Source organism: Macaca nemestrina, chromosome 12 (assembly GCF_043159975.1).
Source record: "Macaca nemestrina isolate mMacNem1 chromosome 12, mMacNem.hap1, whole genome shotgun sequence".
Taxonomy (NCBI): domain Eukaryota; kingdom Metazoa; phylum Chordata; class Mammalia; order Primates; family Cercopithecidae; genus Macaca; species Macaca nemestrina.
Genome location: NC_092136.1, coordinates 49,650,378 through 49,666,347, shown reverse-complemented (window position 1 = coordinate 49,666,347; position 15,970 = coordinate 49,650,378). Strand labels below are relative to the sequence as shown.

General features: G+C 34.4%; 1 protein-coding gene across 38 annotated transcripts in view; it reads right to left on the bottom strand.

Moving 5' to 3' along the window:
* Nucleotides 1-15,970, bottom strand: part of LOC105486943 (SRY-box transcription factor 6) — an 806,217-nt gene that overhangs the window by 134,191 nt on the left and 656,056 nt on the right. For 27 of the 38 annotated variants that reach the window (XM_024794517.2, XM_071075039.1, XM_071075037.1 and 24 more), the window contains 2 exons: nt 14,609-14,732; nt 341-420 (listed from right to left, as the gene is read on the bottom strand). In XM_024794517.2, the coding sequence (XP_024650285.2) occupies nt 341-420; nt 14,609-14,732 (204 nt within the window). The remainder of the gene's footprint in view (nt 1-340; nt 421-14,608; nt 14,733-15,970) is intronic. The other 11 variants (XM_071075047.1, XM_024794531.2, XM_024794539.2 and 8 more) reach the window with 1 other exon arrangement.

Sequence of the window (15,970 nt, the reverse complement as noted above, 5' to 3'; positions counted from 1 at the left end):
AAGCTAATCTGGACATAAGTGGAGACACAGATGAAAAACTGACAAGGAAAAACCTAACGTGTATGCAGTAACAACTAGCCATTGAAATTGTAAAACTATTCACTCATCTGATAGAGAATACATAGTATTAAGTCATAATGTGATTTTTTTCCTTTAAAAATATTGAAACTGGCAGTTTTCTCTTCTATTTGCATTATGGTAAGCACATAAGGTGTTAATCCTTCTGGGCTATGCTTAAAAAATTATTTAACATTCAGGTCATTATTTAGCATACAGCTGGTTAGCAGTTTTCCACTAAAGTACTGGCTCATATCCCACATTTTTTTCTTCTGGCACTTACCTGGAGCTGTAAAGGGCTGAGTCCAGAAGCAGCAGCAGCTGCCATTGTTGATGGAATGAACTGTACGGGGTAGTTATCACCTGTCGGAAAGAACAATGCATACAGGTTTAGACAATGCACAGGGAATTGCGGCAGACAAGTACAAACATGGTCCTTGGATTGCCTGAGCTTTACAACATTGCTCTAAGCCCAAACATCTGCAGAAACAAAAGGCTTAGTTGGGCACAGACTTGCAGTGCTGCCTTGGAACTTTTTGTTAACAGATAGCTGGTAGGCAAACTGGCAAAACATGAATGTGATGTTAAAAAAATTAAATGTGCAATTCAAGCATGTTCACTCCATTACGAATCTTGTAATACATCATTTTTTAAGAGTAAAAAAAATATCTTAAAGCCAGGCTGACACTCAATACACTGGGAAAGCATTGAGGCTTTTATATTAGAACAACAAAAAGTTTTGGCTTGGTAGGCAAGGCAGAGTATTAGAGTCCAAAAAGGGCTCTGAGCTATTGACTGCTCATAATTCTAAACTTTATTTATTAAAAAAGTTTAAAAATTAAAAAACACAACCTCTTCAATATGATAGGACCAAGAGGACAGCTAATCTTATCTTCCAGTATTCTGTGAAATGTCTGGTATCCCCCTAAGTGTAGAAACCATGTTTGTCTGGATTAACCTCTGGTACTGAACTGGTGGATCCCAGTAAAGAATCATGCATACTAAGCACTTATCAGACATATTTTGATGATGCTTTGATTAAATAACCACACATTTTACATGGAATATCTGTACTAAACGCCTGGTAAAGATTGAGTATGGTTCAGCAAAGATGAATGCCATATCTTAATGTGTTTCTAACTCCAGATCATTCCTAAAAAGGGACATGGAAGTACCTTCTGTGACCTAAGAACTGTGTGCAGTAACCTGAAGAGCTAAAATAAAGTAAGGAGGAACATATCATGATGGTGGTAACTGAAATAAAAATTAGTATGTGTGGATAAATTTCACAATATCAGTGATTTAATGGAGTATCACTTTGGCTTCAGCTACTTATTTAAAGTCAGTGTTATGTACTATCTCTAGGCTATATTTTAATAGCCTGTTCCTCCACACATTTTTGACATTTATAATAATCATGCTGTTTTGCATGAACTTTCCACACTGAAAGCTGAATGTAATAATGAATAGACAGACTAGAAAGAATCTCAGTAAAGGTAGTCAACTGGAAAGCAAGAAAACTTTTTTTGGGGGTAGGGGGTATGGACACTAACACCTGGAGCTTTCCTGGTGACTCTGGTTCCTGGGAACTCATCCTGCTTGCCATATGAAATGCTACTCAGCTGGCCCAATGTAAATGTTAAGTTGCTTTCACTTTTAACAAATTGTTAGCTTCTAATCTACACAGTCTCTTTGCATCATATCCATAATACCTCATCAGACCATTGAGCACAGTGTGTGCTTGTACACAGTCCAGTAACAATTGGCTTCTGATTGCATATGGAGCGCTGCTACAATGCATTCACTAACATTATATTGTGCTGGTCTCCTACGGAGTAATGTTCAAAATATCTGATCTTGTTTTTCTCCTTCCATGAGGTTGATTTTGGTTTGCAGTACTATATGGGCTTTTTAAGAAAGATAACTAGGCCAAATTATTTTTTATAGTAAATGACTGTCACTTTATGCTTAAATAATTCTACTGATCTTCTTGATATTTAAACTAAATTATCTGAAGGAAGAATATCCTAATCTAAGTCAAATAGTAATTCTTTGGTAGATACAAGTTTTAAAAAATCACAAAACGATGCTGAATTAATGATGCTTCAAAAATAGGGGGAAAAAATCACCATTCTAACCATTGACATGGACTGCCTCCTGGAACATTTTAGAGCCGTTCTTTCTTTAAATATCATGCATTATTCATACTAACTCTAAACCACAACCACCCTCCCTGTAAGTTTAATACCAGTTGCTTTATTTGTAATAAAACATTTTTCATGTCAAACATATTTAAAAAAAAATCAAACTCTAAAAGAATTCCCTGGGGCACACCTTTTTTCATAGCTGTCATGCTTCTATGCTATGAAATAGCTTTTTTTTTTTTTTTTTTTTTTTTTTTTTTTTTACAGTTTTTGGCTTGCCAGTTAATTTATTACTATCTCTACCACACCCTATAGTACTTTCCAGCTCACCTGCTGGCTACAAACAGCTTTCTTTCCACTGCTGACAGGCATATTTTAAAAACATTTTTAACTTTTATCCTTCTTTGAATCTGTATATCTGAATATAATCTTTAGAAAGCTATTTCTCCATAACATATCATTGTTTCAACATTAAAAGTAAAAATGAATACATTAGAGCAACAGAGTATATAACAGAATGATTAGAAAAAAGAGAACAAGGAAAAGGCAGGAGGGGTAAAAGATGAAGCAGAAGAAGAGGGGGATTACAAGTAGAAAAGAAAAATTTAAGAGGGAGGGGGATTTAAGGGTATTGTAAAGTTTAGATTTTTTAATAACAAAGTTACACGTTTCCCCTATGCGGCTCTAATTCTCTGTGTAAGTCAATCAAGAAAAAGTTCTCAGCGCCTGACTTGGCAAGGAATCAGTCAACATGTTGTAGCAATTTTTTTCAAATTTGTCTCTGGATTTGAAATGCTTTCATGAGGACCCATTCTTTTAAAATTTGAACATGGAAGGGGAAGCTTGTTGAAACTGGTTGGCTTTATGTCCTACTGTAATCTGGCCCTTGCTACCTCTAGTGTAAGAAGACAACTTTCAAAAACCAATTTGAAAAATAATGTCCATTCTGTAAATCCAGTTTTCCAGCTTTGTAAATATTTCAACTGATGGCTTTTATCTTAAGAGTACAGAACAAAGACAAAGTAGTATTTAAAACTTATGGAAAATTTGCTTAACATTAGTTTCACTTGTCAGAATAGGCAGCATTCCTTTGGAATCAAAACAGCAAGAGTCCCTAAATGAGAGAAAATAAATTCTTAAATTTTCATAGAAACTGACATGAAGCAGAAAATTAGTAAAACTTAATGGCAGGAGAAGGGGTGTTTGTACTAAGAACCTACAACCCATTAGATTCAGGCTACCTCCTGCAAGAATACTTTTAATTTGAATAATTCAGATATAAAGTCTACCTTTTAAAAATAGCCAAAAATCCCATGAGTAAAAGTCTGTCAATTTACTTTCATTCTTCAGAAAGACAAAGGACTTGGATAGTTGCAGTATCCTGAGATAGTAACTTCAGACATTAACACATTGAAGAAATGATTTAGAAAGTTTGGAAGGAGTAGAGAGAGGAAAAACAAAAACAAAAACAAAAAAAAACAACAATAAAAGAAACAAAAAAAAAAAAAACAGAACTAGAAGACAGGACTCAAAAGATTCTTCAATAACTGCCCCAAAGTAGGAATTCAGTCTCATACCTCATTTCCCAGCCTCCAAAACAGAAGAAAAATATGTTACACATCCCTAACTAACTCAAAAATTATTATGTGCTAGCAACATAAATGATAATAAATTGCCAAACAACTGTAGAGCCCGCCTTTATGAGCTATAGCCATTCTTGTTATAATATGAACACATTTGAATCACAACCACTGTTGGAAACTTGAACATACCACTTAACATAGATCTTGCCTGGATGCATGCATTTGGTATAGCAAAATATTACAATTCCTCTATACTCCGAGGGAATGCCATAAATCTGAATTTGTCTTTATGCGAAACCACACTGCAGTAAATGTTAGCAGGTAATAGGTGACACATTTAGAATTCTAAAAATAAAACAAAAGTTTCAATTTGTCCTGAGGACAAATGAACAAATTAGCAAGGATTATAATATATATTGCTGAGATCACTATGTTGTTATTTCTCCTGCTAAATTTCTCCTTCTGTACTCATCATAGATCAATGATGAAAAGAGTCTTGACCTCAGAATTTCTTCTAAGATCATCTGCAGTGTTTTTCTACCTTTAAGAAAGCTAAGAATCAAGGCTCAACCTTACTTTTTTCACTTATTTCACAGTTGCATCCAAACCCTTAACCAATCATCTGAAAATCTGTGGAATTTGTCACAATGGCAATTAAATAAGTGAGTGTGAATGAACTCATGTAAATTCATCCCCATTACATAAAATCGATTTTAAAAATCTTCAGTTTCATACTAGGGATGCAGGGATGGCTTAACATATGTAAATGAATAAACATGATACACCACATAAACAGAATTTAAAAACAAAACTCACATGATCATCTCAACAGATGCAGAAAAAGCATTTAACAAAATCCCAACATCCCTTGGTGATTAAAACCCTTAGCAAAATTAGCACAGAAAGGACATACCTTAAAGTAATAAAAGCCATCTACAACAAACCCACAGCGAACATTATAGTGAATGAGGAAGAGTTGAAAGCATTCTCCCTAAGAACTGGAACAGGACAAGGATGCCCACTTTAACCACTTCCATTCAACATAGTATTGGAAGTCCTAGGAAGAGCAATCAGACAACAGAAAGAAAATAGGGGCTCCAAATCGGTAAAGAGGAAGTCAAAGTGTCGCTGTTTGCTCATGATATGATTGTATACCTAGGAAATCCTAAAGACTCATCCAAAAAGCTCCTATAACTGGTAAATGAATTCAGCAAAGTTTCAGGATACAAAATTAATGTACACAACTTAGTAGCTCTGCTATACACCAATAGTGACCAAGCTGAGAATCAAATCAAGAATTCAACCCCTTTCACAATAGCTGCAATAAAATAAAATAAAATACTTAGGAATATACCTAACCAAAGATGTGAAAGAACTCTACAAGGAAAACTACAAAACACTGCTGAAAGAAATCATAGATGATATAAACAAATGGAAACATTCCATGCTCATGATTGGGTAGGATCAATATTTTAAAAATGACTATACTGCCAAAAGCAATCTACAAATTCAATGTGGTTCCCATAAAAATACCACCATCATTCTTCAAAGAACTAGTAAAAAGAATCCTAAAATATATATGAAGCCAAAACGAGCCTGCATAGCCAAAGACAGACTAAGCAAAAAGAACAAATCTGGAGGCATCACATTACTTGACTGCAAACTATACTATAAGGCCATAGTCACCAAAACAGCATGGTACTGGTGTGAAAATAGGCACAAAGACCAACGGAACAGAATAGAGAACCCAGAAATAAAGCCAAATACTTACAGCCAACTGATCTTCAACAAAGCAGACAAAAACATAAAATGGGGAAAGACACCCAATTCAACAAATGATGCTGGGATAATTGGCAAGCCATATGTAGAAGAATGAATCTGGATCCCCATCTCTCACCTTATAAAAAATTCAGCTCAAGATGGATCAAATACTTAAATATAAGACCTGAAATCATAAAGATTCTAGAAGATAACATTGGAAAAAACCCTTCTAGACATTGACGTAGGCAAAGAATTCATGACCAAGAACCCAAAAGCAAATGCAACAAAAGCAAAGATAAATAGATGCGACTTAATTGAACTAAAAAGCTTCTGCATAACAAAAGAAATAATCAGCAGAGTTAACAGACAACCGACAGAGTGGGAGAGAATCTTCACAATCTACATATCCAACAAAGAACTAATATCCAGAATCTACAAAGAACTCAAACAAATCAGCAAAAACAAACAAACAAAAAAACAACAAAACAAAACAAAAACAAAAAAAATCCCATTAAAAAGTGGGTTAAGGACATGAATAGACAATTCTCAAAGGAAGATAAACAAATGGCCAATGATCATACTTTAAAAAACGCTCAGCATCACTAATTGTCAGGGAAGTGCAAATCAAAACCACAATGCAATAACACCTCACTCCTACAAGAATGGTCATACTAAAAAAAAAAATCAATAAATAATGATATTGGCATGGATGTGGTGAAAAGGGAACACTTTTACACTGTTGGTGGGAATGTAAACTAGTACAAACACTATGAAAAAGACAGTGAAGAGTCCTTAAAGAACTAAAAGTAGACCTACTGTTTGATCCAGCAATCCCACTACTAGGTATCTACCCAGAGGAAAAGAAGTCATTACATGAAAAAGATACTTGCACATGCATGCTTATAGCAGCAAAATTTTTACAATTGCAAAAATATGGAAGCAGCCCAAATGCTCATCAATTAACACATGGATATTTTATATACACACACACACACACACACACACACACACACACACACCATGGAATATATATATACATATATATATATATATATATATACACACACACACACACCATGGAATAGTACTCAGCCATAAAAGGGAATGAAATAACGGCATTCACAGAAACCTGGATGGAAGTGGAGACTATTATTCTAAGTGTAGTAACTCAGAAATGGAAAACCAAACATCGTATTCTCACTCACATGTGAAAGTTAAGCAATGAGGAATGCAAAGGCATAAGAATGATACATTGAACTTTGGGGATTGGGGGAAAGGCTGGGGGATGGCGAGGTATAACAGACTACACATTGGGTACAGTGTACACTGCTTGGGTGATGGGTGCACCAAACTCTCAGAAATCACCACTATTGAAATTTTAAAAATGAAAAAAAATAAAAATAACACAATAAAAATAAAAAATAAAAAAATAAACCTTCAAAGTTCATGCCTTCATGACAGCTCATCAGTGATATAGCCTTCATGTACAGAGGAGAACACAGTTAAAATTATTGACCTTTAAAAAACTAGGTTAGCTTACACAGCCGAACATATTTTCTTCCTGGACCCCAACACTCTGATTTAAAAATTAGGGTGCTTTTCTGAAGAACCTCAGTAATGCTTTGATTCTAAGTAGATCTATATTTAAATAATCAAGTATTACAATAGCAGTTCATATCTCTGCTTTGAAATACTCTGGAAGAGACAGAAATGAGTGGCTTTACAAGATTTTGTTTGCATAGCACCACATGTAAAAAACAAATTTTATTCACCACAAAAGATCAGATTTTCTTAAGATCAGATTTTCTTGAGACAAAGGCCCCAAGAGTGTGAAGTATCATATCAGAGAACTTCAGTCTGAATTCTATCTCCACTATTTCTAGATGTGGAACTCTTGGAAAAGTTAGCTTTTTTGAGTATCAATTTCTTATTTTCTTTTAATAAAACAGAGATGATATCATTTGTTACCACTTATATCTAAGAGTTGTTATGAAAATTAAATGAGATTACACACACACACATACACAGGTTGGGGAGTATCTTGGAAAATAAATGGTGCTCAATAAATGCTAACTAAAACAAAGAAATTAAAAAGAAGCCCTGAATAATTACACAGTCATAATAATTATACATTAACCAATTCAACACCTAGAAGAAATGGACAAATTCCTTAAAACATGCAAATTACCCAACTCAAGAAGCAATAGGAAACCTCAACAGACCTATAACAAGTACAGACAGTGAATCAATAATCAAAGACCGCTCAATGAGGAAATGCCCTGACCTAGATGGCTTTACCAACGGATTCTGCCAAATGTTTAAAGAAAAATTAATACCAATCCTTATCAAACTCTTACAAAAAAAAATGAAGAGGAAGGAACACTTCTAATTCATTTTATAAGGCTAACATTATCTTGATACCAAAACCAGATAAGGATATCACAGGAAAAGAAAGTTACAGTCCACTATCCCATATAAATATAGATATAAAAATCCTCAACAAAGTATTAGCAAAACAAATCCAATGGCATATTAAAAGAATTACTTACCAAGGCAAAGTGGAATTTATCCCAAGAATGCAAGGGATCAAATCAGTGTCAAGCATTACATTAACAGAACAAAGGGGAAAAAAACCAACATGATCATCTCAATTGACACAGAATAGGCATCTGACAAAAATCTAATATTCCATCATAAAAATTCTTAGAAAACTAGTAATAGAGGAAAAAGACCTTGGCATGATGAAACCTATTTATAAAAAGCCTACAGCTGGCCAAGTGTGGTGGCACGTGCCTATAGTCCCAGCTACTTGGGAGGCTGAGGTAGAAAGATTGCTTGAACCCAGGAGTTCAAAGCCTCAGTGAACTATGATCATACCTCTTAATTCCAGCCTGGACAACAGAGCTAGACCCTGCTTGTTAAACAAACAAACAAACAAACAAACATCCACAACTAACATCATATTCAAGGGTGAAAGACTGAAAGCTTTCCCCTTAAGATCCAGAACAAGACAATAATGCTCACTTTCACTGCTGCTATTCAACCTTTAGTGGAAGTGCTAGCCACTGCTATTAGACAAGAAAAAGAAATAAAATGTATCCAAATTGGTAAGGGAGAGGTAAAACTATTTGTATTTGCAAATGACACAGTCCTATATATAGAAAATCCCAAAGAATCCCTGAGAAAGCTACCAGAGTTAATAAATTCAGCAAAGTTGCAGAGTATAAGCTTAACACACAAATATCAGCTGTGTTTCTAAACATCAGCAACAAACAACCCAAAAGAAAATTAAGAAAACAATTTCATTTACAAAAGTATTAAAAAGAACTAAACACTTATGGATAAATCTAACCAAGGAGGTGAAAGATTTGTACATTGAAAACTATAAAACATTTTTGAAAGAAATTAAAGATGACATAAATAAATGGAAAAGCATCTGTGCTCATGGGTAGGAAGATTTAACACTGTTAAGATGGCAATACTACCCAAAGCAACCTGCAGATTCAAAGCAATCCCTATCAAAATTACAACAACTTATTTCACAGAAATGGAAAAGCCAATTCACAAATTAATATGGAATTACAAGAGGTCCTAATAACTAAAACAATCTTGAAAAAGAAGAAGAAAGTTGGAAAGCTCACAGTTCATATTTTACCACAAAGCTACAGCAATTAAAACAGGATGGTACTGGCATAAGGAGAGAGAGAGAAAGAGATATGCATATATATCTGTGTGTGTATATATATATCTACCAATGAAATATAATAGAAAGCTCAAAATTAAAACCTTTACATATATAGTCAATTGATTTTTGACAAAGGTGCAAAAACCATTGAACGGGGGAAGGGATAGTCTTATCAACAAATGGTGTGGGGAAAATTGGACATCCACGTGCAAAAGATGTAAAACAACAGAAAAAGGTTCCACCTTACACAATATACAAAAGTCAACTCAAATGGATCAAAGACATGGATCAAAGACATAAACTTAGAAGCTAAAAAAATAAAACCCTTGGAAGAAAACATAGTGATAAATCTTTATGACATTGAATTTGGCAATGATTTCATTGATATAACATCAAAACCACAGGCACCAATGGGAAAAATGGATAAATTGGACTCTATCAAAATTAAGAACTTTAGTGTATTAAAGATACTATTAAGAATGCCAAAAGACAAATTACAGAATGGGAGAAAATCTTTGCAAATCATGTATCTGATAAGGTATTAATATCCACAGTACACAAAGAACTGAAACTCAACAACAACAAAAATCCCAACTCAAAAATGGGCAAACTACTTAAATAGACAGTTTTCCACAGGAGATATCCAAATGGCCAATAAGCACATGAAAAGATGATCAGCATCATCAATCATTAAGCAAATGTAAATCAAAACCGCAATGAGATACCACTTCACACCTACTGGGATAATAATAAAAAAATTTAATTGAAAATAACAAGTGTTAGCAAGAATGTGAAGACATTGGAATCCCCTTACATTTCTGGTGGGAATATAAAATGGCATGGCTACTGTGGAAAACAGTAGCCATAGAACTTCATGTGATCCATTAATTCAACTCACAGGTATATATCCGAAGGGACTGAAAGTGGGGACTCTAACAAACATTTCTATAACCATGTTCATAGAAGTATTATTCATAATAGCCAAAAGGTAGAAACAAACTAAGTGCCTATCAACAGATGAACAGATAAACAAAATATGGTATATATACACAATGGAATATTATTCAGCAATAAAATTATATTTTAACATATGCTACAATATGGATGGACCTTGAAATGCTATGCTTACTGAAATAAGCCAGATATAGATAGATAAATATTGTATTATTCCAATTATATGAAGTACCTACAATAGGGAAATTCACAGAGAAAGATAATAGAATAGAGATTACCAGAGACTAAGGGTAGAGGGATAGAGAGAGTTATTTAATGGCTACAGCATTTTTGTTGGGTATGATGAAAAAGTTTTGGGTATGGATTGTGGTGTTGGTTATATGATATTGAAAATATATTAATGCCACTGAGTTATATACTTACAAATGGCTAAAATAATAAATATTATATTACATATATTTTACTGCAATAAAAAAGAAGTATTAGGTATACTTGTAAAATTGTTTTTGGTCGTTGAGCAGAGGGATACTATGACTCAGTCTAACACTCAGCTTTTAGACTGCATTTCCAAAGGATAAGGATGTAGTTTAACGGGCTAAATTTACTCAGTTTCACCATCAGACTTTACTCCCAATCTTAGTGCTTTATCATTTTCAGAGAACTTTTATATATTTTACCAAATTTAATTTTCACATCCACATTGAGTAGTGAACAAATCATGACACATTTCTTAGATGACAAAAATTTGAGGTTCAGCAAGATTAAATTACATGTTCAAGTAAGGATGAAACAAAATAATTGATGTGAAATATTTAGCATAGTATTTGGCACAGTAACCAATCAGTAAGCTTTAGCTGTTATTATTATCATATATTATCATATTATAACTAGTGAGTAAATGGAAGACCCAGGAGCAGGCAGACATCCTGTTCCTAGGACCTCTTAGGAAACTTAAAGGGTGCTTTCTAGCAGCAATCATATAAAAAATTCCAACTACATAAAGCAATGGGTCAGCTAAGTCAAGTCTGAAGTATGAAGGGGGCTACTCATCATTTCTGCTTTTCAGGCAAGCTGATCTTGATCTGATATACACATCAGCAACTGTGAAAGAGGCTTTATCTTTTAATTTTCTCCAACATTTGTGCTCAAACGTATCTCTTACTCTTGATTGCTGCACCTCTCTGTATCGCAATGTGAAAGAGCAAAGCAACCAAAAGTCTGTGGTTTATGTTCTGGGCTCTGATGATGAGTTCCTATCAAGAAATGTGTCTCTAATTATAGAACCTGTAATATACTAAAAAAAAAAAAAAAAAAAAAATAGGGATTAAAACTCAATAAAGCTATTTCTAGAGAGAACAATCTGAAAGATGCAGTCCTGGAGCTGAACAATCCCTGTGGGCAACATGCCCCCTCAGCAACTCACTGAGGTGGGAGAGCTTGCCTAGTGTTTACTACATGCTGGGACTCTGAAATGCCCATAGGTACATTTCAAATCATGGGGTGGGGAGTGAAGGCCTATAACCCTAAATATATTTGCTTACACTGTCTTCACATGGATTCAGAAACAGTCAACTTTAACAAACAGTGAACGTCCCCCCAAGGTAGTCTTTGCTCTCTAGAAATCAAGACAATTATTCAGTCAGCTGAAGGCAGAAATACCATGAAATCATTTCAGATACGGGAAAATGGAAAGGGGAAAAAAAAGGAAATTTATTTTTTTTAATTTATAAAGACCAAGGTAGCACTTGTTCATCCTGTTGTTTAGGGAACCAGAATATAAATTTATGCCACCAATTCAATATTTTCTTTCAAAACTTTAGTCATTGTTGTCTCACATACATTTTTCTTTTTCTTTTCTTTTATTTTATTTTGAGATAGGGTCTTACTCTGCCGCTAAGACTGGAGTGCTGTGGCAGAATCATGGCTCACTGCTGCCTCAACCTACCGGGCTCAAGCAATCTTCCCACATCAGCCTCCTGAGTAGCTAGGACTACAGGTGCACACCACCATTCTTCACTAACTTTTTAATCTTTTTAGAGACAAGGGCTCACTATGTTGTCCAGGCTGGTCTTGAACTCCTGGGCTCGAGTGATCCTCGCACCTCTCAGCCTCCCAAAGTGCTGGGATTACAGGCATGCGCCATCACGCCCAGCCCTCATATACATTTCAAGTGAAGTTACCATAGCTCAGTTTGGGGCAAAAATAAGTTGTATTGTACTTGTCCAGTTTCCAGTCCAATAGCAGTCTCTTCACCTAATTCATGTGAACGATAAAAACACTGCATAGATTAAGTCTCCCGAGGATGCAATTTCTCTACTAATAGCATAAGAACATATAATTTTAATCAATTTTACATATTTTCCATATGTAATAAAGCCTAGGTTAGCCAAAATACTGAAAGAATTAGAGTTCTGATTAATTAAATTGTCTGACATAATCTAGGAGTCACACGAAAGTAAACACTTTTTTTTACCCACCTTCCTTGTAATTAAAACTCTTCCTACATCTCCAAACCCATTGTCCTGCCTTATCCAACAGAGTTTAACCAACATAATCAAATACAGCTTTGTTATCCCAGGACACTAACTCTAAGCTGTCCTTTGTTCAATGGAAGTAACTAATTTCTGCACAATATTGTCACAATTTCTGTTTTTCTCAGTTACATATTATAATCCCATTAATGCTGTTTGAGAAGACTTTTGAAAAATGGTCTAAAATCACTATATATATAACAATATCTTCCTCCATGAAAAGTGGCAGTATTGTTTCAACAAAATTAGGCAAGTAATATAGTTACAAGATGTCTACGTCTAACAGAAAATAAGATGGATACCTGATTTTGAAATGTGCATAAATTTAACTTTGAAAACACTGAAGTCAAATAGAGAATTTCCACATATAGTTCATTTAAAATATTTCTGGGACTGGTACAGGAGTGTCAAACTCAAATTCAGAATAGAACAGTAAACTTGGTTTACTTCCAAAGGAAGTCGAAATGAAGAAGTAGTTTAGAATGACTTATAGAGATCACAGGAAGACTGAACCACTGCACTGAAAAAAAAAATTCTCTGAAAAAAATATGCCAATTTCATAGGTAAGTATAACTTGTTCTAAAAATCATGCTCCAGAAAAATGAATTTTTAACAATTTGAATGACATAATTTTCTCTCAGGTATCCAAAAACCTTTGGGTAATGAGTTTGATTCATTTATATGTGAGGAATTTTCAGACAGCCCTTAAACTCGCCAATCTCATTAACATCTCTACTCCTTGAATCATTCGTGTTTTGCCACAGACATCCTACCTTTTCTTACAAAGAAGGAAGTTCTCTATCAAATACAAAAGAGTAATCAATGGCAACAAGCAATTAAAACAGATGCTAAAATGCACTAGGCTTGTTTTTATGCTATTTAGTAAGCTCGGTTCTCCAGAATTTTAGTAAAGTGATTTATATTTTATTATTGCTTTAAGCATATTAAAATGCCTTTGTTCACTTTATAAAACATATACACAAAGAAACTGCTGCACGCAGATTTGTTGTACTCAGATTTGATGGTTAATATAATCAGGTTAATATGTTAAAAGAACTTGACACAGAAATTATTAATGAGTATAACAAGGTCACTACTTCTGAGCTGAGGTCACTTACAAAGAATGCACAAATGAAATTAAGGTTGACTTTTATTTACTTGACTATCTTCTTACATTGGATTCCTTTGGCAACATATCTTTAAACATTTAAAGCCCTGTTTACAAGGAGGTTCTGAAAGAAGCTTCAAACCATTATGAACCTAATTGAATTCCCCAGGAGTCCAGTAAACTCAGAGGAAAAAAGAAAAATCATAACATTTGCTAAATCATCTTAAAACATATTTCACTGCAAGGTTACATGACCTGTTTTTTGAGGTTTAAAAATGAATGAAAAAATACTGAATACTTCATTATTTAGATGAAAATCAAAAACAATTTTACCTATTAGTGGTAAGCTAATTAAATCAGTCTAGTTTTAACTATTTTTCTAAGAGAAGTCTGACAACAAACAATAACATTTTATACTGTATGTGATCACTTTCCCAGAGTATAACAGTTCTCACAAGGAGAAAAGGATCTTTAACCAAAAAACAATTATTCACAGCAAAAGTATGAGAGAGAGCTGACAAAAACATTGTAGTCCCCAGGGAAAGTAGTATCTTACCTGTGAATTCAAGACAAATTCAAGTGGAAGAAGAGAAAGTAAAAGTTTTTAGCAACCAATTAGTTTATTACAATGCCCGCTCTTCCCAATTCTAATTTTACTTTAAAATAAGCTTTTATGATATTTTTATTCATAGTTCCCTCACATGCTCCTGTGTTTGTTGGAGTACTAAGCAAAAACATGCAGATCTGAGCATTTCCAAAAGAATGTTAAATCCCTCCCTACTTACCTGGTTTGTATGTTATTCCAGGGGGGAAGAGGAATCCCTGTTGGGCAGCAGCAGCTGCTGCCAGGGTCCGCTGGTCATGTGGAAAAATTGGGATCATGAGCGGAGGCATGTGACCCTGAACCTGCTAAACAGAAGAGAGCCTATGATCAGACAGGGAGCAAATGTATGCCGAGAAGAATTTGTTTTTCACTCCTGGTGGTGTGCTGGTACCCACACAGCCACCCACCTCTAACCTCATTCCAAATCTGCAATCTGAGAAAATTCAGTAAAAATCCACCAAATCTCTTTTCTGAGATGCTAATAGCACACCGAAGACGTAACTTCATTGTGAATTTGCCTCGTCGCTGCTTCCACCAAACTGTGGTTAATGGTTTTCCTTTCTCTTGACTTTTTTCCCTTTTATTTTTTCTTTTAAACAAAGAACTAGAAGAAATAAGTTTGCCTCTTTTCTAGTACTGTACAATGTTGAGAGGTTTTGCCCTTTCACCTGCTTTGCATTCTGTGCTTTCTTTCAAAAACAGTATTTAGTATCCATGGTCAGAAAATAATGTCTAATTGTTATATATTCTAAAAGCTGCATCTCCCCAGTTTAGGTATCTTATTTCAAAGCCTCACGGCATTATGTTAAACATATAGCTCTTCAGATTTAAGGCTACTACATCTTGGCTCCCAATTAAAGTAATATTCTTTGCCATACACACCTTGATGTAACATATAAATTGCTTGTCTGGCTAAACAGTTTTACAGCTTTATGCACTACCATGTAGCTCAGTAATTATGGAGTTGTATTCAGAGAGCATTTCATAATAAATCCTACTATATCAAATTTCATTTGACCTCAATAAATGTATCAAAGAGCACAAAAATGCAAAATAGAAAAATCTTTACTCTATATCAGTATTTGTATTCCATATAAAGAAAATAAGAGCTATGACAGAATCACGCTTGTGAAAATTACATTTTAATTTCCTAGCTCCCTTCTTTACTCTACGTATGCTGCCCGAATTCCAGGACAGCATGACAGGAAGGTTTTGTCCTGGCTTTAGGGCACAGTTTTATAGGTTGAATACAGGACTTTTCTTATTTAAAGACCAAAACTAAGATATGCCCAAAAAATTATCTTTAAGTTCAAACTGGGTATTTAGCCTTTTCACTGGTATAAAAAGGCTACATTATATCTTATTTAAGATACAAACCTTTACCAGTAATTCTAACCCCAAACCCTTCCCTGTATAAATTCCTAAATCTTCTCTTTAGGCAAAATTCCATACACTGGCTAATGACCCTGTTTAATTAGCACTGACTTGCCTTGTCCTGTCCCTATTCCCTTCATAGCCAGGGACACAGTGCAAAAACTGCTTC